This window comes from Filicampus tigris, chromosome 8, assembly GCF_054856515.1.
Source record: "Filicampus tigris isolate MCC_2025a chromosome 8, RoL_Ftig_1.0, whole genome shotgun sequence".
Lineage (NCBI taxonomy): Eukaryota > Metazoa > Chordata > Actinopteri > Syngnathiformes > Syngnathidae > Filicampus > Filicampus tigris.
Genome location: NC_141224.1, coordinates 5245950 through 5261388, shown reverse-complemented (window position 1 = coordinate 5261388; position 15439 = coordinate 5245950). Strand labels below are relative to the sequence as shown.

Below are 15439 nucleotides of genomic sequence, written 5' to 3'. Positions count from 1 at the left end.
CTTCCTGTTTGGACCAGAATGCCTCAAAATGCCTCGGCACCCAATCATTTCCACTGGGCCGTGCATGACTTGCCCTCACGCTTTCATGGCAAAGTTGCTCAAAGGAATGTATCATTGTTGAAGGTCATGTTCCAAGAATTCGCACACAGTAAGTTTGTTTGTGGCAGTCGCACCATATAAGGGGGAGGACAGAACACAAGAGAGGAAGTGATGTTTTGTACAGCCAGTATTTTATTTGAATCCGAATGCATGGTAAACAAAGCGAGACTTTAGTTCTTGTAGCCGCGGCTGGCTCTGCGTCCACGAGCTTTCTCGAACTTCCTGCCCTTGGAGCGAATGTAGGGCCTGGAAAAGACAAAAGAGTGTCAGCACAAGTCACTCCGAACACGTTTATTGGCCTTTGGGCAGACTTCACACAGATCTGATAGGCAGGTATTTTGCATTTTTTATGCAAAAGTCAGTGATTGGCTGTAATGTCAGAATTTGATGATCAAACAATGGCGTTACTGATTGAATCCATGGAATATAACATCAAAGCAAACTCTGTGCCGCCATTGTTAATAATCCAAGGCTTCACAGTTTATACAGCCAGGTTTTTTTTTTTTTTTTTTACACTCTGTACTGTTGCCAGCCAATCGCGGAGCACCAAGACAACCAACCATTCACACTGACAGACAATTTAGAGTCTTCAATTAATATATATTAACATATTTTTGGAATAAACACTCAACTACATTTTACAAATCGTCGATGTCCTGTGGAAAACAATACAATTTTGTCCAATTTTGGATTTTTTTTTCAATTTTCATGTTAATGCGATTTCTGCAATGCAGAAACACCATTCATGTAAAAATAAGAAAATTGAAAAAAATGGACATAAGTGTTTTTCACAGGACAGCAACGAAATACAATATAACAAGTACAGCCATTTTATGATATTAATAAATGACCAAGTGTGCCCATACTTGGTGTGGCTGTGAGGAGTTCCAGGAGCTTTTCCAAAGTGCCTGTAGACCTCTCTGCCCTTGCGAGGACCTGAAAAGCAAATCCATTTCGAAATCATTCACAAGTGATTCTATAATCTCATCGTTTGCCTTACTACTACTATTATGCTACTTGATGACTATTCAACAGATGAAGGGATTGCTCTTGGATCCTACTCCTCAAAAATGATTGCTGCAAAATGATTGTTGCAAACGTCTTCTACAAAAAGGAACAAGCTGCTGTGGAGAATTGTGTATTTCTCTGGTGCAGTCAACCTGCAGCGCTTCATTCCATGAAATGGACTCTCCTGCTGTTAACTATCGTTATGTAGTATATGCGATTAAAGTTGCCCACGCCACATCAATTGCAGGTTTCTTCTTTTTAACCACCAAACAGGTTCTCTGAATTTTGGGGTTTAGGTCTTAGACCAGGCGATGTCGTTGATTTTAGTGAACTGCGGGCTTGTGAATTCCTTTGAGACTCGTTTGTGACGCAGGGCTAAAGTCTCAAATCAATTCAGTATTTCGCCTCCAGTTTTGGCTCAATACCAACAATAAGGAATCATGGCATCAACTGCCTGCAGGTTAATGTTTCATCAGTCATGCTATGGAAAAGAACGTCCATATCTGGATATTGAACGATAGCGGCTGTCTCACGTCTGACCAGCACAAAGGGAGTGCGAGGACAGTTTCCACAAGACTTGTCAGCCAGGTTTGACTTCTGCACACTGACAATTTACACAACATGAGGAAAGCCAACATGACTGGTTTGACTTTGTCAACCACAAAAAAGTGCACTTTCTCAATATCAGCTATGGTGCACTGTAAGGAATTAGGGGCAACTAGTCATGATCTTTTGCAAGTGTGTGTACTAAGTATTAGGGCTGACTGACTTATTTTCATGAACCAAAATGTCAACATGTGGACTACACCGCTTAAGCATTGAACTTCTCTTGAAACGATAAATAAATGAACTTGCTGTAAAAAATATAAAAGCGTACTGACCGACTGAAATTAAGACATTTGTTTCTTTTTCCAAACTGCAACCTTTACAATTTAAATAAATGAACTTGCTATAAAAAATATAAAAGCGTACTGACTGACTGAAATTAAGCCATTTGTTTCTTTTTCTAAACTGCAACCGTTGCAATTTGAAAATTCCATTCTTCGGTGCATTGTTGACTTAAAATGCAGAAGTGGTGTATAGCGAGCATAGCCTTAATCTGGATTTCTTTCCCAAGTACTCTGAGAGCAAAGAGCATGTGGCGTTGTCCTTACCAGACAGCAGCACGGTGCCTTGTCCTTTGGGTGCTGCCATAGCCAACTGGTCAAAAGTCATCACTTTGCCTCCGGCCTGCAGGATCCTGCGGCGAGCGCCGTCAGTCACCCTCAGAGCGCACACCTTGAGAGAGCGTCATCACAATCAGGAAAAAAAAAAAAAAACTTGGGAGACTCACAAAAAGTTAGGGTGTTCTGGGATTTGATCCATGAAAAATGTTCAACTTCTACACCTTTCTGTGACTCCCCCAGGCCCGCCTGCCTGTCTCTCTGCTGCAACATTCTGAGCTCAATATCCATTTCCCTCTCATAACTTCCAGTTTGAAGCCTCACAATGGCACTGCGCTTAGAGGGTCACGCAGTGTCATCAGTGGGTTGCAACAGACACACAAAGACTGGAAGTGTCACAGAAAGGCATAGCAGGTGACATCCACAGAAAATCCGAGTAAATGCCAGGAGCCTGCTGACCTTGAGCTTGGGCACTTTCTGGAGCCTGACGTCGTCAGTGATCGTTCCCACGACGACTGCGATTTTATCATCACGGCCGGCCAGCTTCATCTTAGAGATCTGGAATGAGACGCAAATTCAGCGGAGGACAAAATAAAACTACGTGTCCTCAATACAAGTTAAAACAAGTCAAAGTTACGCTAATGTAGTAATAAAATCATACCTAGAGTGAATATTTTTATGAGAAACACTTGTGGGCCATAAAAATAAAACAACCAAGTGAAAATCAAATGATTGTGTCTTTTTGTGTATTCTTACATCGCTGTGCCAACTAGTTGGTAACCTCGAATGTCTGGACCACCGTAAACTGACAAGCTCATGTACATCATTTCCAAAGTCAAATTCAAATCAAGATCCATTTAAGTGTTTCAATAACCATGTTTATTTCCCTTAGGCCTCATCATTTTTTTACAACACAAGTAAAATGATTTCCTCAAAAACAAGACTACCGCTATTTAAATGTGAAACTATCACAAATGCCAAAACCAAATTAAAATACTTTTATATAAAGAGTGGGTTAGGACCCCACTGAGGAACTAAATGACCAAAAGTGCTTCAGCAACTTAGTTTGGCAATTTTGACACTCTTTAAAATCACAACCCTCTTCACATAAAGAAACTGCCCTTTGTTCTCACCGAAGCCCCAATACTCTTTTTAAAGCTCATACACAACATCACGATAAAAGAATTTGAATGACTTAAGCATTTAGGACTTGGACTAGAGACTGACCAGGCGGGAAAGGGAGATGGGAGGCCTGTTGGTCCTGCTCATGAAGAGCCTCTTCAGGACAACCTTGTTGAAGGACGCATTGGAGCGGCGGGCCAGGAACCTGTACAGCTACAAAGCAACAAATGTTTAGTACATGTTATTGTTGTATGCTCAGTAAAGCTCATGAGCTTTCATTGGACAAAAATCATATGGTTTGCGTTAACATTTGAGTGTTTATACATTTAATTCTGTTTTATGTGTCAGTTTTAAAGTAAAGGTAAACTGTGGGGTACAACAATCAGCTTGAAGCAAGCACATCTTGCATTTTAATTGGATACCTGTGGAAAGTGATGCCATACAATAATCACCCATTGTTGACAGTGAGAACGAGAACAGGCACTGAGAAAAACTATTGAAAGTATTTCTAATATGTTAAAATGTGCCGAGCATATGTGAGAGGAGTAAAACTACTTAAAGAAAATGTTTATCATATGATCTCTGAGTGACATTTTCATCAATAACAGGTGGGTCAGAAATTTGGATGTGATGCACTCACCTTGACCAGGAGCCTCAGGTAGATATCCTGGCTCTTTGGCTCCTTCCTATGCACCTTACGGTCCTTGTTATGTCTGATGTCTACTCCCTTTTAGGAATAATGAAACAAACATGGATTAACATCACTTTTCATTCATTACCTCGACTTTTAACTAGAATGCACTAAGGTACCACTGGGACCACTTATTGAACACCTACGAGTACAACAGTGGCTTTATTTTCGCATTTAACATGCCGTTGAACCTAATTACACGAGGCACATAGCGACGTTTGAACAGGTCGGTGTACACGTTGACTCTCAAAAGCTAGCGGCTAATTAGCGCGACAACGCTTACATGGCGAGTTGCCCAACAACACTACCGCACGACACACAAACTGATACCGAAGCAATTCAAATTTACATATCGGTCCGTGTTGTTTTACATTGGGAGGTATTTTTCAACGTGTGTTGTGTGCAACGTCATGGCTTTAGCTGTCGGCACTTAGAGACGAAGCTAATATATTTGCCGGGACATATACCAAGAAATGGCGTTTCAATTGCAATGTAAACTGTCCCCACAATTGGTAAATGTTGTATTGAAAAGGATGCGCGGTGGCAATTAGAAGGATGAACGTGGATAGTCAAACTGGCCTATTCTGAAAGTTAAACTAGCAACACCTACCATCTTGGACTCGAAGGGAAAAAGGGAAAAGGAAGAGCGTAGGTCTCGCGATAAACACTACACTGAAATCTCGCGTCTCTGATTGGTTAAAGACATGCACAGCTTCCGGTAGGCCTCCAAGGGTAAAAACCTCGCGGGATTCTGAATGACGCCTCTAGCGACAGGATAAATCCAAGCATCTATTTACATTACTTTTACTAAATGACTGCTTCGTATTAAGAATCTGAATTTGCGTAACAAAATAACAGTCAATAATGTAACATTATCGACCAATTTTGACTTAAAAACACTAAATATCGTAAACTATATAAAATCATGTATTGATATGACAATATAATAAAGTGCATTTATTCAGTGGTCTGTTTAAATGTCAAAAAAAGACACAATCAAATTATCCATTAACATTTGTAGCTTTTATATTAAACAGATATTGTTTACAAGAGCCTCTTTTGTTACACCCTTTAACATTAAGTCAAATCATTTTTTATGCAGCACCAATTCTTAACAGAAGTTATAAGGCATTTTATACATTGAGCAAGTCAAGAGCCACACTTTTGAAATATATTAAATGTTCATTATTCTTATATTACTATAAACACTATTACACACATTATTCTGATGCTCATTTGCATAAGGACGCTTATTTAAGACAAAAATACAAGAAATCATCATAGCTAAAACAACCCATATGACATTTCAGATAGGGCTTTTAATCACATCCTGAGAATGGTTCTGAAATTGAACTAGACAGGACATGCTATTAAAATCATTAGAAAATGGTAGCAGTAGATGGTCATTGAGTACAAACGTTGTGTAAAATTCATTCAAGTTTGTGGTCCTTCTGCTGTCGGAGGTGACACAGGAATATGGTGAACACGAGAGCGACTCCTCCGAGGAACACGGTCCGAGCCACGGGGGGTACCAGGGAAAAGTTCACAGCCTGGGACGATAATGACGAGGCGGAAAAATAACCACTTAAAGCTGAAGTTTTAAATCAAACTTTAACATCAAGCGAGCAACCAATGAGATCTCACCTGCATTGTCGACCAGAACACCACACCAGTCTGAAGAAACACACAATTAACATCATACGTTCATTTTAGAATACTGCACAATCAAAACCAAAATTGACATTTGCACCTTGTAAGACGTCCAGAATTTTTCTCTCCAGTCTTGAAGAAGATCATCTTTGTTTTCTAGTAAACTCAAACCTAAAAGGGGGGAAAATCAACACATGATTAACAAATTGTTATGATTGTAAGATCAATGTAAACACTGATTAAATCAATCCTTTTCTGGGTCATCACTAAGCTGTTGCTAGGCAGAGTTCACTGGGTGTAACCATCCCATTGGCCAATGAATAAAAAGTCTAAAGCTAAGGATATCCTGGCTTTATGCTCCGCGAAGAATTGGTGAAGTGTGCCCCATGAACATGTACAGTATGTCCTTATGTCAGTATTATACTGCCCCCAGGTGGACAAGGTGCGTACATCAGTAGGAGCACAACAATATCCACGAAATTGAAGCATCAACAACAAAACAGCTATCGCTTATCACACTAACTAAAGGATTGAACTGAACAAAACAGGATTTCAGCTGGCAACTCACCAATATAAAAGGCACTGATGGTGAGCGGCGCGGCTACCAGCTGATCCACCACCACCTTCCCAGTCACCGCCTTGACCCCGCCCCCCGGCAGCATCTTCTCCAGCCAGCGCAGCCAATGGTAGTTGAAGTTGGCGTGGAAACAGAAGCCCACGGCGGCCACTCTGGCCGTCTGCCGCCAGTCCACGCCGGCGGAGGCCTCGGACGCGTCACGCCGGCCCAACACGCGCTGCTGGAAGAGGTCAGCGGAGGCGAAAAGCGCAGTGTAGCCGACCACGTTGCCGATGTACGGATGGGCCCTGAACGTGGCCCAGGCCCTGTTCATGGTCATGGTAGCAACCTCACAAACAGATTAATCCCGGATTTCAAAATAATGAATAAGTGTGAAGTCGATCTAAATCCCGCAATCCTTGCAGTCTTACCTCCGAATGTGACTCATCTTCCAACTTCCTCAGCCCAGAGAGACGCCGGCTCTTCTCCCAGATTGGCTGCGTTGGACGAGGAGGAGCTGAAATCAATCTTGGAGGCCCTTGTCACTAGGTCAAAGTTCAAACTTCCCCCTGTTAAAGCCTCCCTGGTGATACGATGTCAGCCTGCTCCAAGAATCAGATAAAAAAAAAATCTGCTTAACGTTCTTGAATGCTGCAAAGTTTGCTGTGATTCAAAGTACACACATTCTGTACTTTAGGAGTCGCTTTATGAAGCGCTCTTGTGACTTACTAGAAGGGAACTCTTCTTACTGTGTAAGTGCTGATGACAGAAATGGAGCTGTCTATTCACATCTCACAAGATCAAGTGTAACACTAAAAATAGACTTTAAAGGCGGAAGTCAACCCAAACTATTTTTTTTCAAGAATATGTTGCCAGCAGGCCCACTAGTTGAAACAAGGCATTCTGATATATATTGTGTTTGTGGAATAAGAGTTAATCCACTCGTTTTTAGCCATCTCTGGGGGCGGCCATTTTGGTACTTTCTGTCAACTGAAAATGACATCACAGATGCTCAGGGCGCAGATAATGACCAGTCATGGCTCAGCTTCAAAAAAGCCGTGATTGGTCGTTACCTGAGCAACTTTGATGTCATTTTCAGTCGACAGACGTGACAAAATGGCCGCCCCCGGAGATGGCTAAAAACGGATGGATTAACTCTTGTCCCACATATGCAATATTTATCAGAATGCCTTGTTTCAACTAGCGGGCCCGCGTAGAATATGTTCTTGGAAAAAAAAAAGAAAATTATTTAATGATCTACTTCTGCCCTACTTCGGAGTGGGAGTACGTATGCCACCTCTGTACCTTCCACTCAAGTAATTGATTACCCTTCATTTTCTGTCATGTTTGTCCAAAATGGTCCCACCTGCTGCTGCCATAGATATGTTCAAGTCATCACTTGGAAGGTGTTTGCACGTATGATACGTGTCAATTAAAGACACTAGCAACCACGTAGGTTCTTCCCTCTGAGAATGTGCTAATGAGGGTCACGGTTTAAGCGGTTCAATTAAGAACTGCACAGTAGTTTTCCAGGCAATCGGCCTTTTGTGCGTCACACAAAAGGTGGACGGCTGGACACGTGTCCGTGGTTTTGACTCCTCAGATAATTGCTGTCTTGGCGTATGACTCTTAGCAAGTGGGATTCCATTCAGACTGCTGTGGTGCGGGGCTGGGGGGTGGTCGGGTTAAGAAAACGCACACAGGCGCTCACAGTGACGGACGCCTTCCACCGGGAAACCTCGTCGCTTGCTTGGAGGAAGAAGACAGAACAGCAACAGGGCAGGTTTGTATTTTTAACTTATTGTTCGTCTCAGTTGACAACTTTATTAACTCATTTGATACCTTTATTAACAAATTTAATAAAAAATTAAGGGTGGCATCGAAAAGCCACAACCGGAGGCTGAGTTATGTTCTGGGGCTGCTTACCTAAATCCTCAACTGGGTGTCTTGAAACTGTTAAATCTCAAGAGTATCCAAGCAAAGGTGAAATGAGCTGCCTAGTGTCAGAAAGGGTCTTCCAACAATATACGACACAAACACCAGCTCAAAAATTGAGAACAATACATCTTGATACAAATACTATTACTGACCCAACTAAAGGTAATTGTTGTGTACTACAAAAATCAGAGCTGGGCACTTGACCCTTTTTTTGCCCGTCCGGCCGCGACTCTCCACCCTTGACCTGGGTACCCTTTCGGCCGCGACCCCCCGGCCAAATTCATAAACATCGCCCCCCCCCACCCCCCCAAAAAAGGAAAAAAACCTGCACGATGCCCCCGCGGGAGGGATGCTAACGGAAGAGGTTTATTTAAAAACAATTAGCTGGCTAACTTACTATTCAAACCCGCTGCGGACACGCTTCAAACGCGCCACTTACTCACGTACTTACCCATGTAGTGTATGGACCTACATTTCCAGGCGTAGTTATTCGCCCTGTGATTTCCTCAGTGCACCGCGACGTGCGCGGACTGATATAATTTCAAGTGTAACAACCCAGCTGCGTGTTCTTACTTCCATTGCGAGCCATGGGGTTGGTTTTGTATTGTATTGTATAATTATTTGGGTCCAACAGACAAGTCTGCAAGCAACAAGTTACCTATTTTCCACACTCCCCTCCTTCATACTTCCCTGCCTTCAAAATAAAAGCATACCAGTAAACCACTACACATCAGGTTTGCTACGGCGTATTTCCGGAAGTAGGGAAGTGCATGATGTGCCAGTGTCATACTTGAGTGCTACGCACAGGTCCGACCGGTCCGGCCCAGGGACGGACTGTCCAGCTCTGACAAAAATAAAACAATGCCTGATCTTCATTGGCTGATTTTCAGTACATTTTTGTGTTGCTTTGTCAATTTCAGGTTATTTTAGTGATCATTGCCAAGTTTTTCTTTCATTAATGGAGGGGGACCAACAATTTTGTGTTTAAGTGTGTACTATACTGTATATTGTTTATATTTGAGTATAATCCTGAATAAAACATCTTGTTTTGAATCCTTTAAATTCATTTTTAATAAATCAATGAAAATGTGTAACTTTAAAAAATTTTAAATGATAAAATTTCAATGAAACAAATCTTACAAGGTATCACACTTTTTAGGTTTGAATTTTGCAAAATCAGACATTGCTATTTTCTACATGTTTTTTGTATGAAAAAACAGACAAATTAAATGTTACTTTAAAAGTAAAAATTAATTTTTTCCTTTAACACAATAACAATGTTTACTAGTACGTAATAAGTTTTAGCACGTTTCACAGCATTGATCTTTTCCGTATGCGAGCCACAGTGGAAAAAGTTTGGACCCCCCCCCCCCCCCACTACGGGAAATACTGTGTCTTTAAATTCTGATCAAGCAACAAGCATGACCATACGCAGTGTCTCACTCCACAGCTGTTATGTTTTCATGTGTCTGATGTCCAAGGCATGCAAGCATCCGCGTCGGTATCACTCGAGCCCGGGCCGGAGCGAGGGGCTCCTTGGGGTCGGGACCTTTACACCTTTGTGACGTCGGCGGCAGGTCACATGATGAGGACCCTCCAGAAGCCCCGCAAGAACCGCCCCTCCAAGCGGCAGGTCAACCACCGCCGCTTCCTGCATAACATGATACAGAGGTGTGTAGACGGGCGCCACTTCAACACCGCTTTGTTTAACTGCACCTGCTAGGAGTAAGGCACTCATAATGGGTAGGCCTTTAATTCAACAAGAGCATTTTAATTGAGGGAGGCGTTAATTATTATTTCGTGTATGACACATTGATGTTTATTTATCTTAAGCGGATGACGCAATCACCGACTAAACATCTATTTCAGCTAGGCGTTTATTTGTCTTGGGTGGCTGACCCATTCGGTGACTAATCGGGGCACGGCATTCATTTGAGGGAGGCCTTTATCACAAGTAGAAGATGCACCCAGTGATATTTGGGACAGCATTTATTTGAGGGAGGTGTTTATCGCTAGTAGACGACAACTGTAGTCTGAGGCCAATTGATGTATGCCAACTATTTGAGGGAGACGTTTGTCTTGGATGACCCACCTGGCAACAAAGTAGGCCAGTGTTTATTTAAGGGAGGCATCATAAATGGAGACATTTCTGCTGTCAAAACTCCGGTCTTCGAGGGTCCCAAACCTGCATGTTTTAGATGTTTCCCTCCAACACAGCTGATTCAACTGATCGGGATCGTTATCAGTCTCCTGCAGAGCTTGCTGATTAACTGATCATTTGAATCTGGTGTGTTGGAGGAAGGAAATATTTAAAACAGCAAGCGCATGATAGTGGCCCTCGAGTACTGGATTTAAGTTTGTTTTTTTGGGGGGGATATTTTGATGTCTTTTCACACACTAACAGGAAGTTCGCGGACATCGAGGCGGCTAATCGTCGACTGACGTCCACACTCTACTTGAAGGAGGTGGAGTCATCACCACCTGAGGAGCCATGCGACCATTCTATTGGACGCAAAGATCAAAGTGATGCCGAGGAAGTTGAAAGTGGGACGAAGAAACAAGACGATACGTCCTCAAAGTGTCCTACTGACGAAGCGTTCTTCCATACGGACAATTCTGAAGACGCCACGCCCGTCTCTCCCTCCTTCACGCCACTGCTGTCGCCATTGTCCTTTGACGCCACGCAAATGCTCGACAGCCCCGGCGGCTCGCACGCCTTGGCCGACATCACAGAGAGCGACTGGGCGGATATTATGGATCTGTTTTCGGAGGACGACGGGGCCACTCGCCACGCGGGTCGTTTTCCAGAAAGCAAGGACAGGGACCGCGGATGCAGTCGCCACGGCGACGACGCACCAATCGGAACCCATCTCCACGCAAATGTAGACTTTGTCATCCCCGAACCACTTCCCGCGCTGTCCGGCTGTCAACACAAGCTGTCGTCATTGGGGGGAGTGGCTCAGTCTTTTTGGGCCCCGCCTCTGGAAGCACCGCTTCGTCACATCGCAACACCGCCTCACGAAGGCCAACTGACGTTCACCGACATCCTCTTGGACAGCGAGTCCCCCGAATGTGCATCTTTTAACACGCTTTACTACCGAGACGTTTACGCTCAATAAAAAGGACCATTTTGTTTCTTTACGTTATTAGGAGGACCCAAAAATATAAAGTACTTTTTTTGTTGTGTTTGTGAAATAAAGCACACTGATGCAGCAAAGTGAAAACCAACAACATATATTAAAAGTGGACCCCGGACAGATGTATTATTATACAGCATCATTAACAAAAACAAACAACAAAACAATGTTTCAAGTTGCACAGTAGCCATGAGCAAAACCGTAAGTGAGAAAAGAAGAAGAAAAACACCTTTGAGAATCAGCTTGCTACTTATGAACAGAGCTTTGTTGCATTCAACAATTCACCTTTTATGGTTGTGAACGCACGCATGTTCATTACAGTAGATGCTGATACGGAAAAATATACCCACTGCTTGTGTGCAAAGTGCAGCCAATACACAACGTAAAAACACAAAAGTCATTTGCATATTGCCAGAACAAAAGCAAAAAAAAAAAGGAAAAAAAGACAAACTCATTGGGGTATTTGACGGTTAGGTCCAAGTATTTGGATAATCAAGAGTTTTGATCATTTTGTCTTTACACATCACCACGAGGACTATGAAATAAATCATCAGGCATTTGTGGTTATTGTAAAAATGCAATTGTGGAATTTTTGAAGGCAAATAAAAGGATTCTTCCAGTCAGCTGGTCTCAACTGGAGTGCTCCTGCCATTTGGCAAAAAACGAAATGTAAAATGGCTTAATATCGCATCTTTGAGAAACCACTTACATTAATTATTTATCAACACAGCCATCAATATTGATTTTTTTTTTCCCAATCCATCGTGATGGTGTGCAAAGACAAATATATTAATAAGTCGTTGATTGGAACAAAATGAGCTTGTTGTTGCTAATGTTAGCTTAGCACTTAGCATAAAACACCTTGGGTTTTTGCCTTTATACGCCACAAACAATGTAAACAAAATAAAATCGTCAACATGTGGTTGAATGTGGCATTTACCATTTAGCATTTATACTTACTGTGGAAGGCAACTCTGATCTTTTCATCTCATCTCAAACCAACAAGGCATGATTTTTACTTACTGGAGACAAAAGAAGGAAGTGAAGCTCCAACTCAGTAACGGCCAAGGGTTTTCAGTAATTTTTACAATTATTTCAAAGCAGCCCTTGGAAATGGAGGAATTAAGACACAAAAGGGCTGAAATTCAGACATTTTACATATTAATCAAAGCCTTAAGTCTACCGGTCGAATCCATTGTGGTGATGGTGTATTAAGGCAAAAATCTTTCCTGGTGAAAATGGGATCCTTTGTTTGTGTGGTAGCCCTGATTTGTGGTGAACTCACCATTGCTAATGTTAGCACGGCTGTAGGGAGCAGTGACGTCAACACTGATTAAAACTTGTCTTCTACTGTACTGGTCCAGTGCATCACTCATTTGGTAAACATAAAGACGAGTCAGTGGCTATACTGTATACTTTATCCTCAGTAAAATCATTTACAACAATTCCAGAAACATTTGAGGGTGGGCTAAAAAGCACCTCGTCTGAAGCTAACACTAGCCTAGCTCTGCTTAAAATGAAGCATGCGGACGTCACAAGGGAACACACTCCACCTGAGGTCATTTAAAAATCGCTGATCTACTAATTTGTACTATTTGGAGTTCCACTGATGCAAAAGGCAAGCTTTTATTACATGATTTGAGCGAGTTTGGGTCCCTCCGCGCAAAGCTAACCGGGCTACTTTCGACTTTAGCTTCAAGTTTAGCAGCCACATGAGAAGGTCGGTGTGGTACAAAAATGTGACTAAAATATCCTGGAAAGGAACATGAAAAGGAATCATACGTTTGGATAATGGCCAGTGTTAAAAAAAACTACTTTATTCCTTACTTATATTACTTGTTGCCTCTATTTTTTTCTTTTTTGTAGCTAAACCTACAATATTTGCATTCTCTCGAAGGGAAGTCATCCAAAAGCAATGCTGGATGTTGGTAAATCTACTTTTCTACTCTACTCTACTCTACTAGCTTTAGTCCTTTTTCTCATCCGATGGCGGCTTTCATTTACAGTTCGAATATAACAACAAATATTTTTAGACTACCTTGTGCAAGACGCCCGTCCAAGTAAAATGTGTTCCTCAGTCAAAAAAAAAAAATTGCTTTGGATAATAAGACTTAAGGTACAAAAATGTCTCCCCAGGGCCAGACAGTAATGTTTGTACACTAAAAAGAAGATTTAACAGAATTAGCTTGATATAAATTAGAGAAAATCAAATGACTTGAGAGTTTTAGATGAATAAATTACACTAGCTACGGAATTATTAGACAACATGTTTTGCAGGAGGTATCCTTTGGGAGCTACTTGTTCGTGGGTCGATAGGAACGATCTGGCTAATTTCCTCGCGAAGTCGGCAAACAGTGCAGTTGTTATGCAAATGGCGCTTGTAAAAAGTCTCACGGCGTATTAAAAGATGTATTGCATCACATTTGCCCCACGAGGAGGAGGTCAAATTCACACTTTTAGTCAAATATCTCGCGTTCGCAAATAGATTGTCTAATTTGTCATTCTGCAGCAGCCCTTTTATTTTTGTAATATAAACAACAGGGGTGGGCAACCTGTGGCTGGCGACGTCCACCAGAGCATCTGAAGCAAATAAAAACAAAACAAAACAAAAAAAAAATCAAAAACAATTAAATAATAAATAAATAGTAAATAATGGCCAGGAGATAGACAAAGTGTCTCCTACACTGTCAGAGGGGAAAAAAAAAAAAAAAACGGTACTGAGGGGTCGAATTTTGAGCTCAAAGGTACATTTTCTGATTCACATTTGAACCCCTAGGTGTAAATAAGTACTGTTTGTATTTAAATGTACATAAATGATCCAAACTAGCAAAGGGACCATCTTTATACCTTTTTTTTTTTTTTTAGCTTTAATGGTACAAACAAGTGCTAGGTCCATCCTACAGTGGGAGTGTTAATTTACACCACGGATGGGCAACTTAAAGCACTTCAAACGAACTGTCAACGGTTCGCTGTTGTTTGTGTGCTTTTCAGCTGCTCTTCAGTTCCCACGATGCATTGTGGCATGCAGTTCTGCACTTTCGTTTATCGTTTAAGTGTGTTTGAGTTACCTGCACTTTGATGCACGTGTGTCCTATTTATTTGCCTACAAATGGTACAAATTTTTAGGGTACCAATATGCACACTGTTTAAGGAGCATATGTGTACTGTACCCTTAAGGGTATTGCTCCAGTGACAAGCCATTGGACTCTTAAATGTACAAATTTAGCGTCTTTTTTCTGACAGTGTAGGGGGACGCACAAAACCTTGCTACCTCACTACGACGTGGGATTTATTCAACCGCAGATGAGGATCTGTGTAGGTGCTGCTATTTTGGTTAGCGACAGCATCCAAATGGCCCGTGCAGTTATAACTCGTTCATTACGGCAGCGTCGATGACTAGCTGATTTTTTTTTCTAGACAAAAAGGTGAGGCGTCTAATTGAGGGAGACATTTATTAGAGAGGCAGCCACTATTGGATGGACTACAGCATATTTTTTTCCCCCTTCATCATTTCAACATGGCCCTGATAGGAAAATTTTGCCCACCCTTGATGTAAGGGTTACACGTCTTTTTCTGCGCCTTTACGCTGCGCGGCTAATTCAAATGTGAAAGTTTTAAACTGCATCATGTTTTAAGGTAAAAAAAAAAAAAAAATCCAGTAAAATCTCTTTTGTTTGCACTTGTTGGGAGGGAAAAAAGCAACATCCTTGAGCAATTCATTGACTATATCATATACTAGTGTTGTGTGCATGTATGTGTATGCGCGGTACATCATTGGTATAGGTTGTTGACGCTGTAGGGGGGCGGGTTAGGGTCCAGGCTGTGCTCCGAGGACGGGGTCGGGGTTCGGGGCTGTCCCAGGGAGGGCGTGGGCGAGGCCGGCGGCTCCTCCGAATCCGAGTTGTCCAACGAGTAGTCGTCCACCAGAGCTCGGCGTCCGCGCATGGTCAGCTGCAACGGAGCACGCCTGCACAATAATCTTAATTAGTGTCGTGTTAAGACTGCATGCACCACACATCAGATGGCAAAAACGTCTTTTGTCAATTAATAGCCAGTGGACTACCATGAATCCCAC

The 15439-nt window shown here is 42.1% G+C and overlaps 4 protein-coding genes across 13 annotated transcripts in view; 1 reads left to right on the top strand and 3 right to left on the bottom strand.

The window, feature by feature from the left end:
- Positions 1-208: 208 nt before the first annotated feature.
- Positions 209-5161, bottom strand: rpl18 (ribosomal protein L18). Its single transcript, XM_086037774.1, is given in 9 exon segments — positions 209-345; positions 966-1035; positions 2262-2385; positions 2730-2828; positions 3498-3605; positions 4033-4119; positions 4694-4717; positions 4719-4847; positions 5132-5161. Coding segments are annotated over 9 exon segments (747 nt in total). The 3' UTR covers positions 209-269.
- On the bottom strand, positions 5092-8818 carry LOC147143153 (mpv17-like protein). Of its 4 annotated transcripts, none has more exons than XM_086037200.1 (6): positions 8679-8818; positions 6721-6891; positions 6302-6638; positions 5834-5904; positions 5728-5757; positions 5092-5633 (listed from the first exon to the last, which is right to left on the bottom strand). In XM_086037200.1, exons 3-6 carry the CDS (start codon positions 6627-6629, stop codon positions 5514-5516), a joined length of 549 nt encoding a protein of 182 aa, XP_085893326.1. In that variant the 5' UTR covers positions 6630-6638; positions 6721-6891; positions 8679-8818; the 3' UTR covers positions 5092-5513. The 4 variants fall into 4 exon arrangements, with proteins under 4 accessions (XP_085893326.1, XP_085893329.1, XP_085893330.1 ...); XM_086037203.1 differs by lacking the exon at positions 8679-8818 and adding an exon at positions 8625-8642; XM_086037204.1 differs by lacking the exon at positions 8679-8818 and adding an exon at positions 7989-8006.
- c16h19orf85 (chromosome 16 C19orf85 homolog) lies at positions 8051-11512 on the top strand. The gene is made up of 3 exons (XM_086037199.1): positions 8051-8072; positions 9709-9898; positions 10632-11512. Exons 2-3 carry the CDS (start codon positions 9711-9713, stop codon positions 11344-11346), a joined length of 903 nt encoding a protein of 300 aa, XP_085893325.1. The 5' UTR covers positions 8051-8072; positions 9709-9710; the 3' UTR covers positions 11347-11512.
- Positions 11446-15439, bottom strand: part of myh14 (myosin, heavy chain 14, non-muscle) — a 38731-nt gene continuing 34737 nt past the window's right edge. For 6 of the 7 annotated variants that reach the window (XM_086037180.1, XM_086037181.1, XM_086037184.1 and 3 more), the window contains one exon: positions 11446-15331. In XM_086037180.1, the coding sequence (XP_085893306.1) occupies positions 15136-15331 (196 nt within the window). In that variant the 3' untranslated portion in view covers positions 11446-15135. The remainder of the gene's footprint in view (positions 15332-15439) is intronic. The other variant, XM_086037186.1, reaches the window with a different exon arrangement.

Coding starts and splice junctions, on each gene's coding strand:
- LOC147143153 (XM_086037200.1), bottom strand. CDS start 6,629: ATGACCATGAACAGGGCCTGGGCCACGTTCAGGGCCCATCCGTACATC. Junction 5,905..6,301: donor CATCAGTGCCTTTTATATTG/GTGAGTTGCCAG, acceptor CCCCCCTTTTAG/GTTTGAGTTTACTAGAAAAC. Junction 5,758..5,833: donor AATTCTGGACGTCTTACAAG/GTGCAAATGTCA, acceptor GTGTTTCTTCAG/ACTGGTGTGGTGTTCTGGTC.
- c16h19orf85 (XM_086037199.1), top strand. CDS start 9,711: ATGCAAGCATCCGCGTCGGTATCACTCGAGCCCGGGCCGGAGCGAGGG. Junction 9,899..10,631: donor CTGCATAACATGATACAGAG/GTGTGTAGACGG, acceptor ACACACTAACAG/GAAGTTCGCGGACATCGAGG.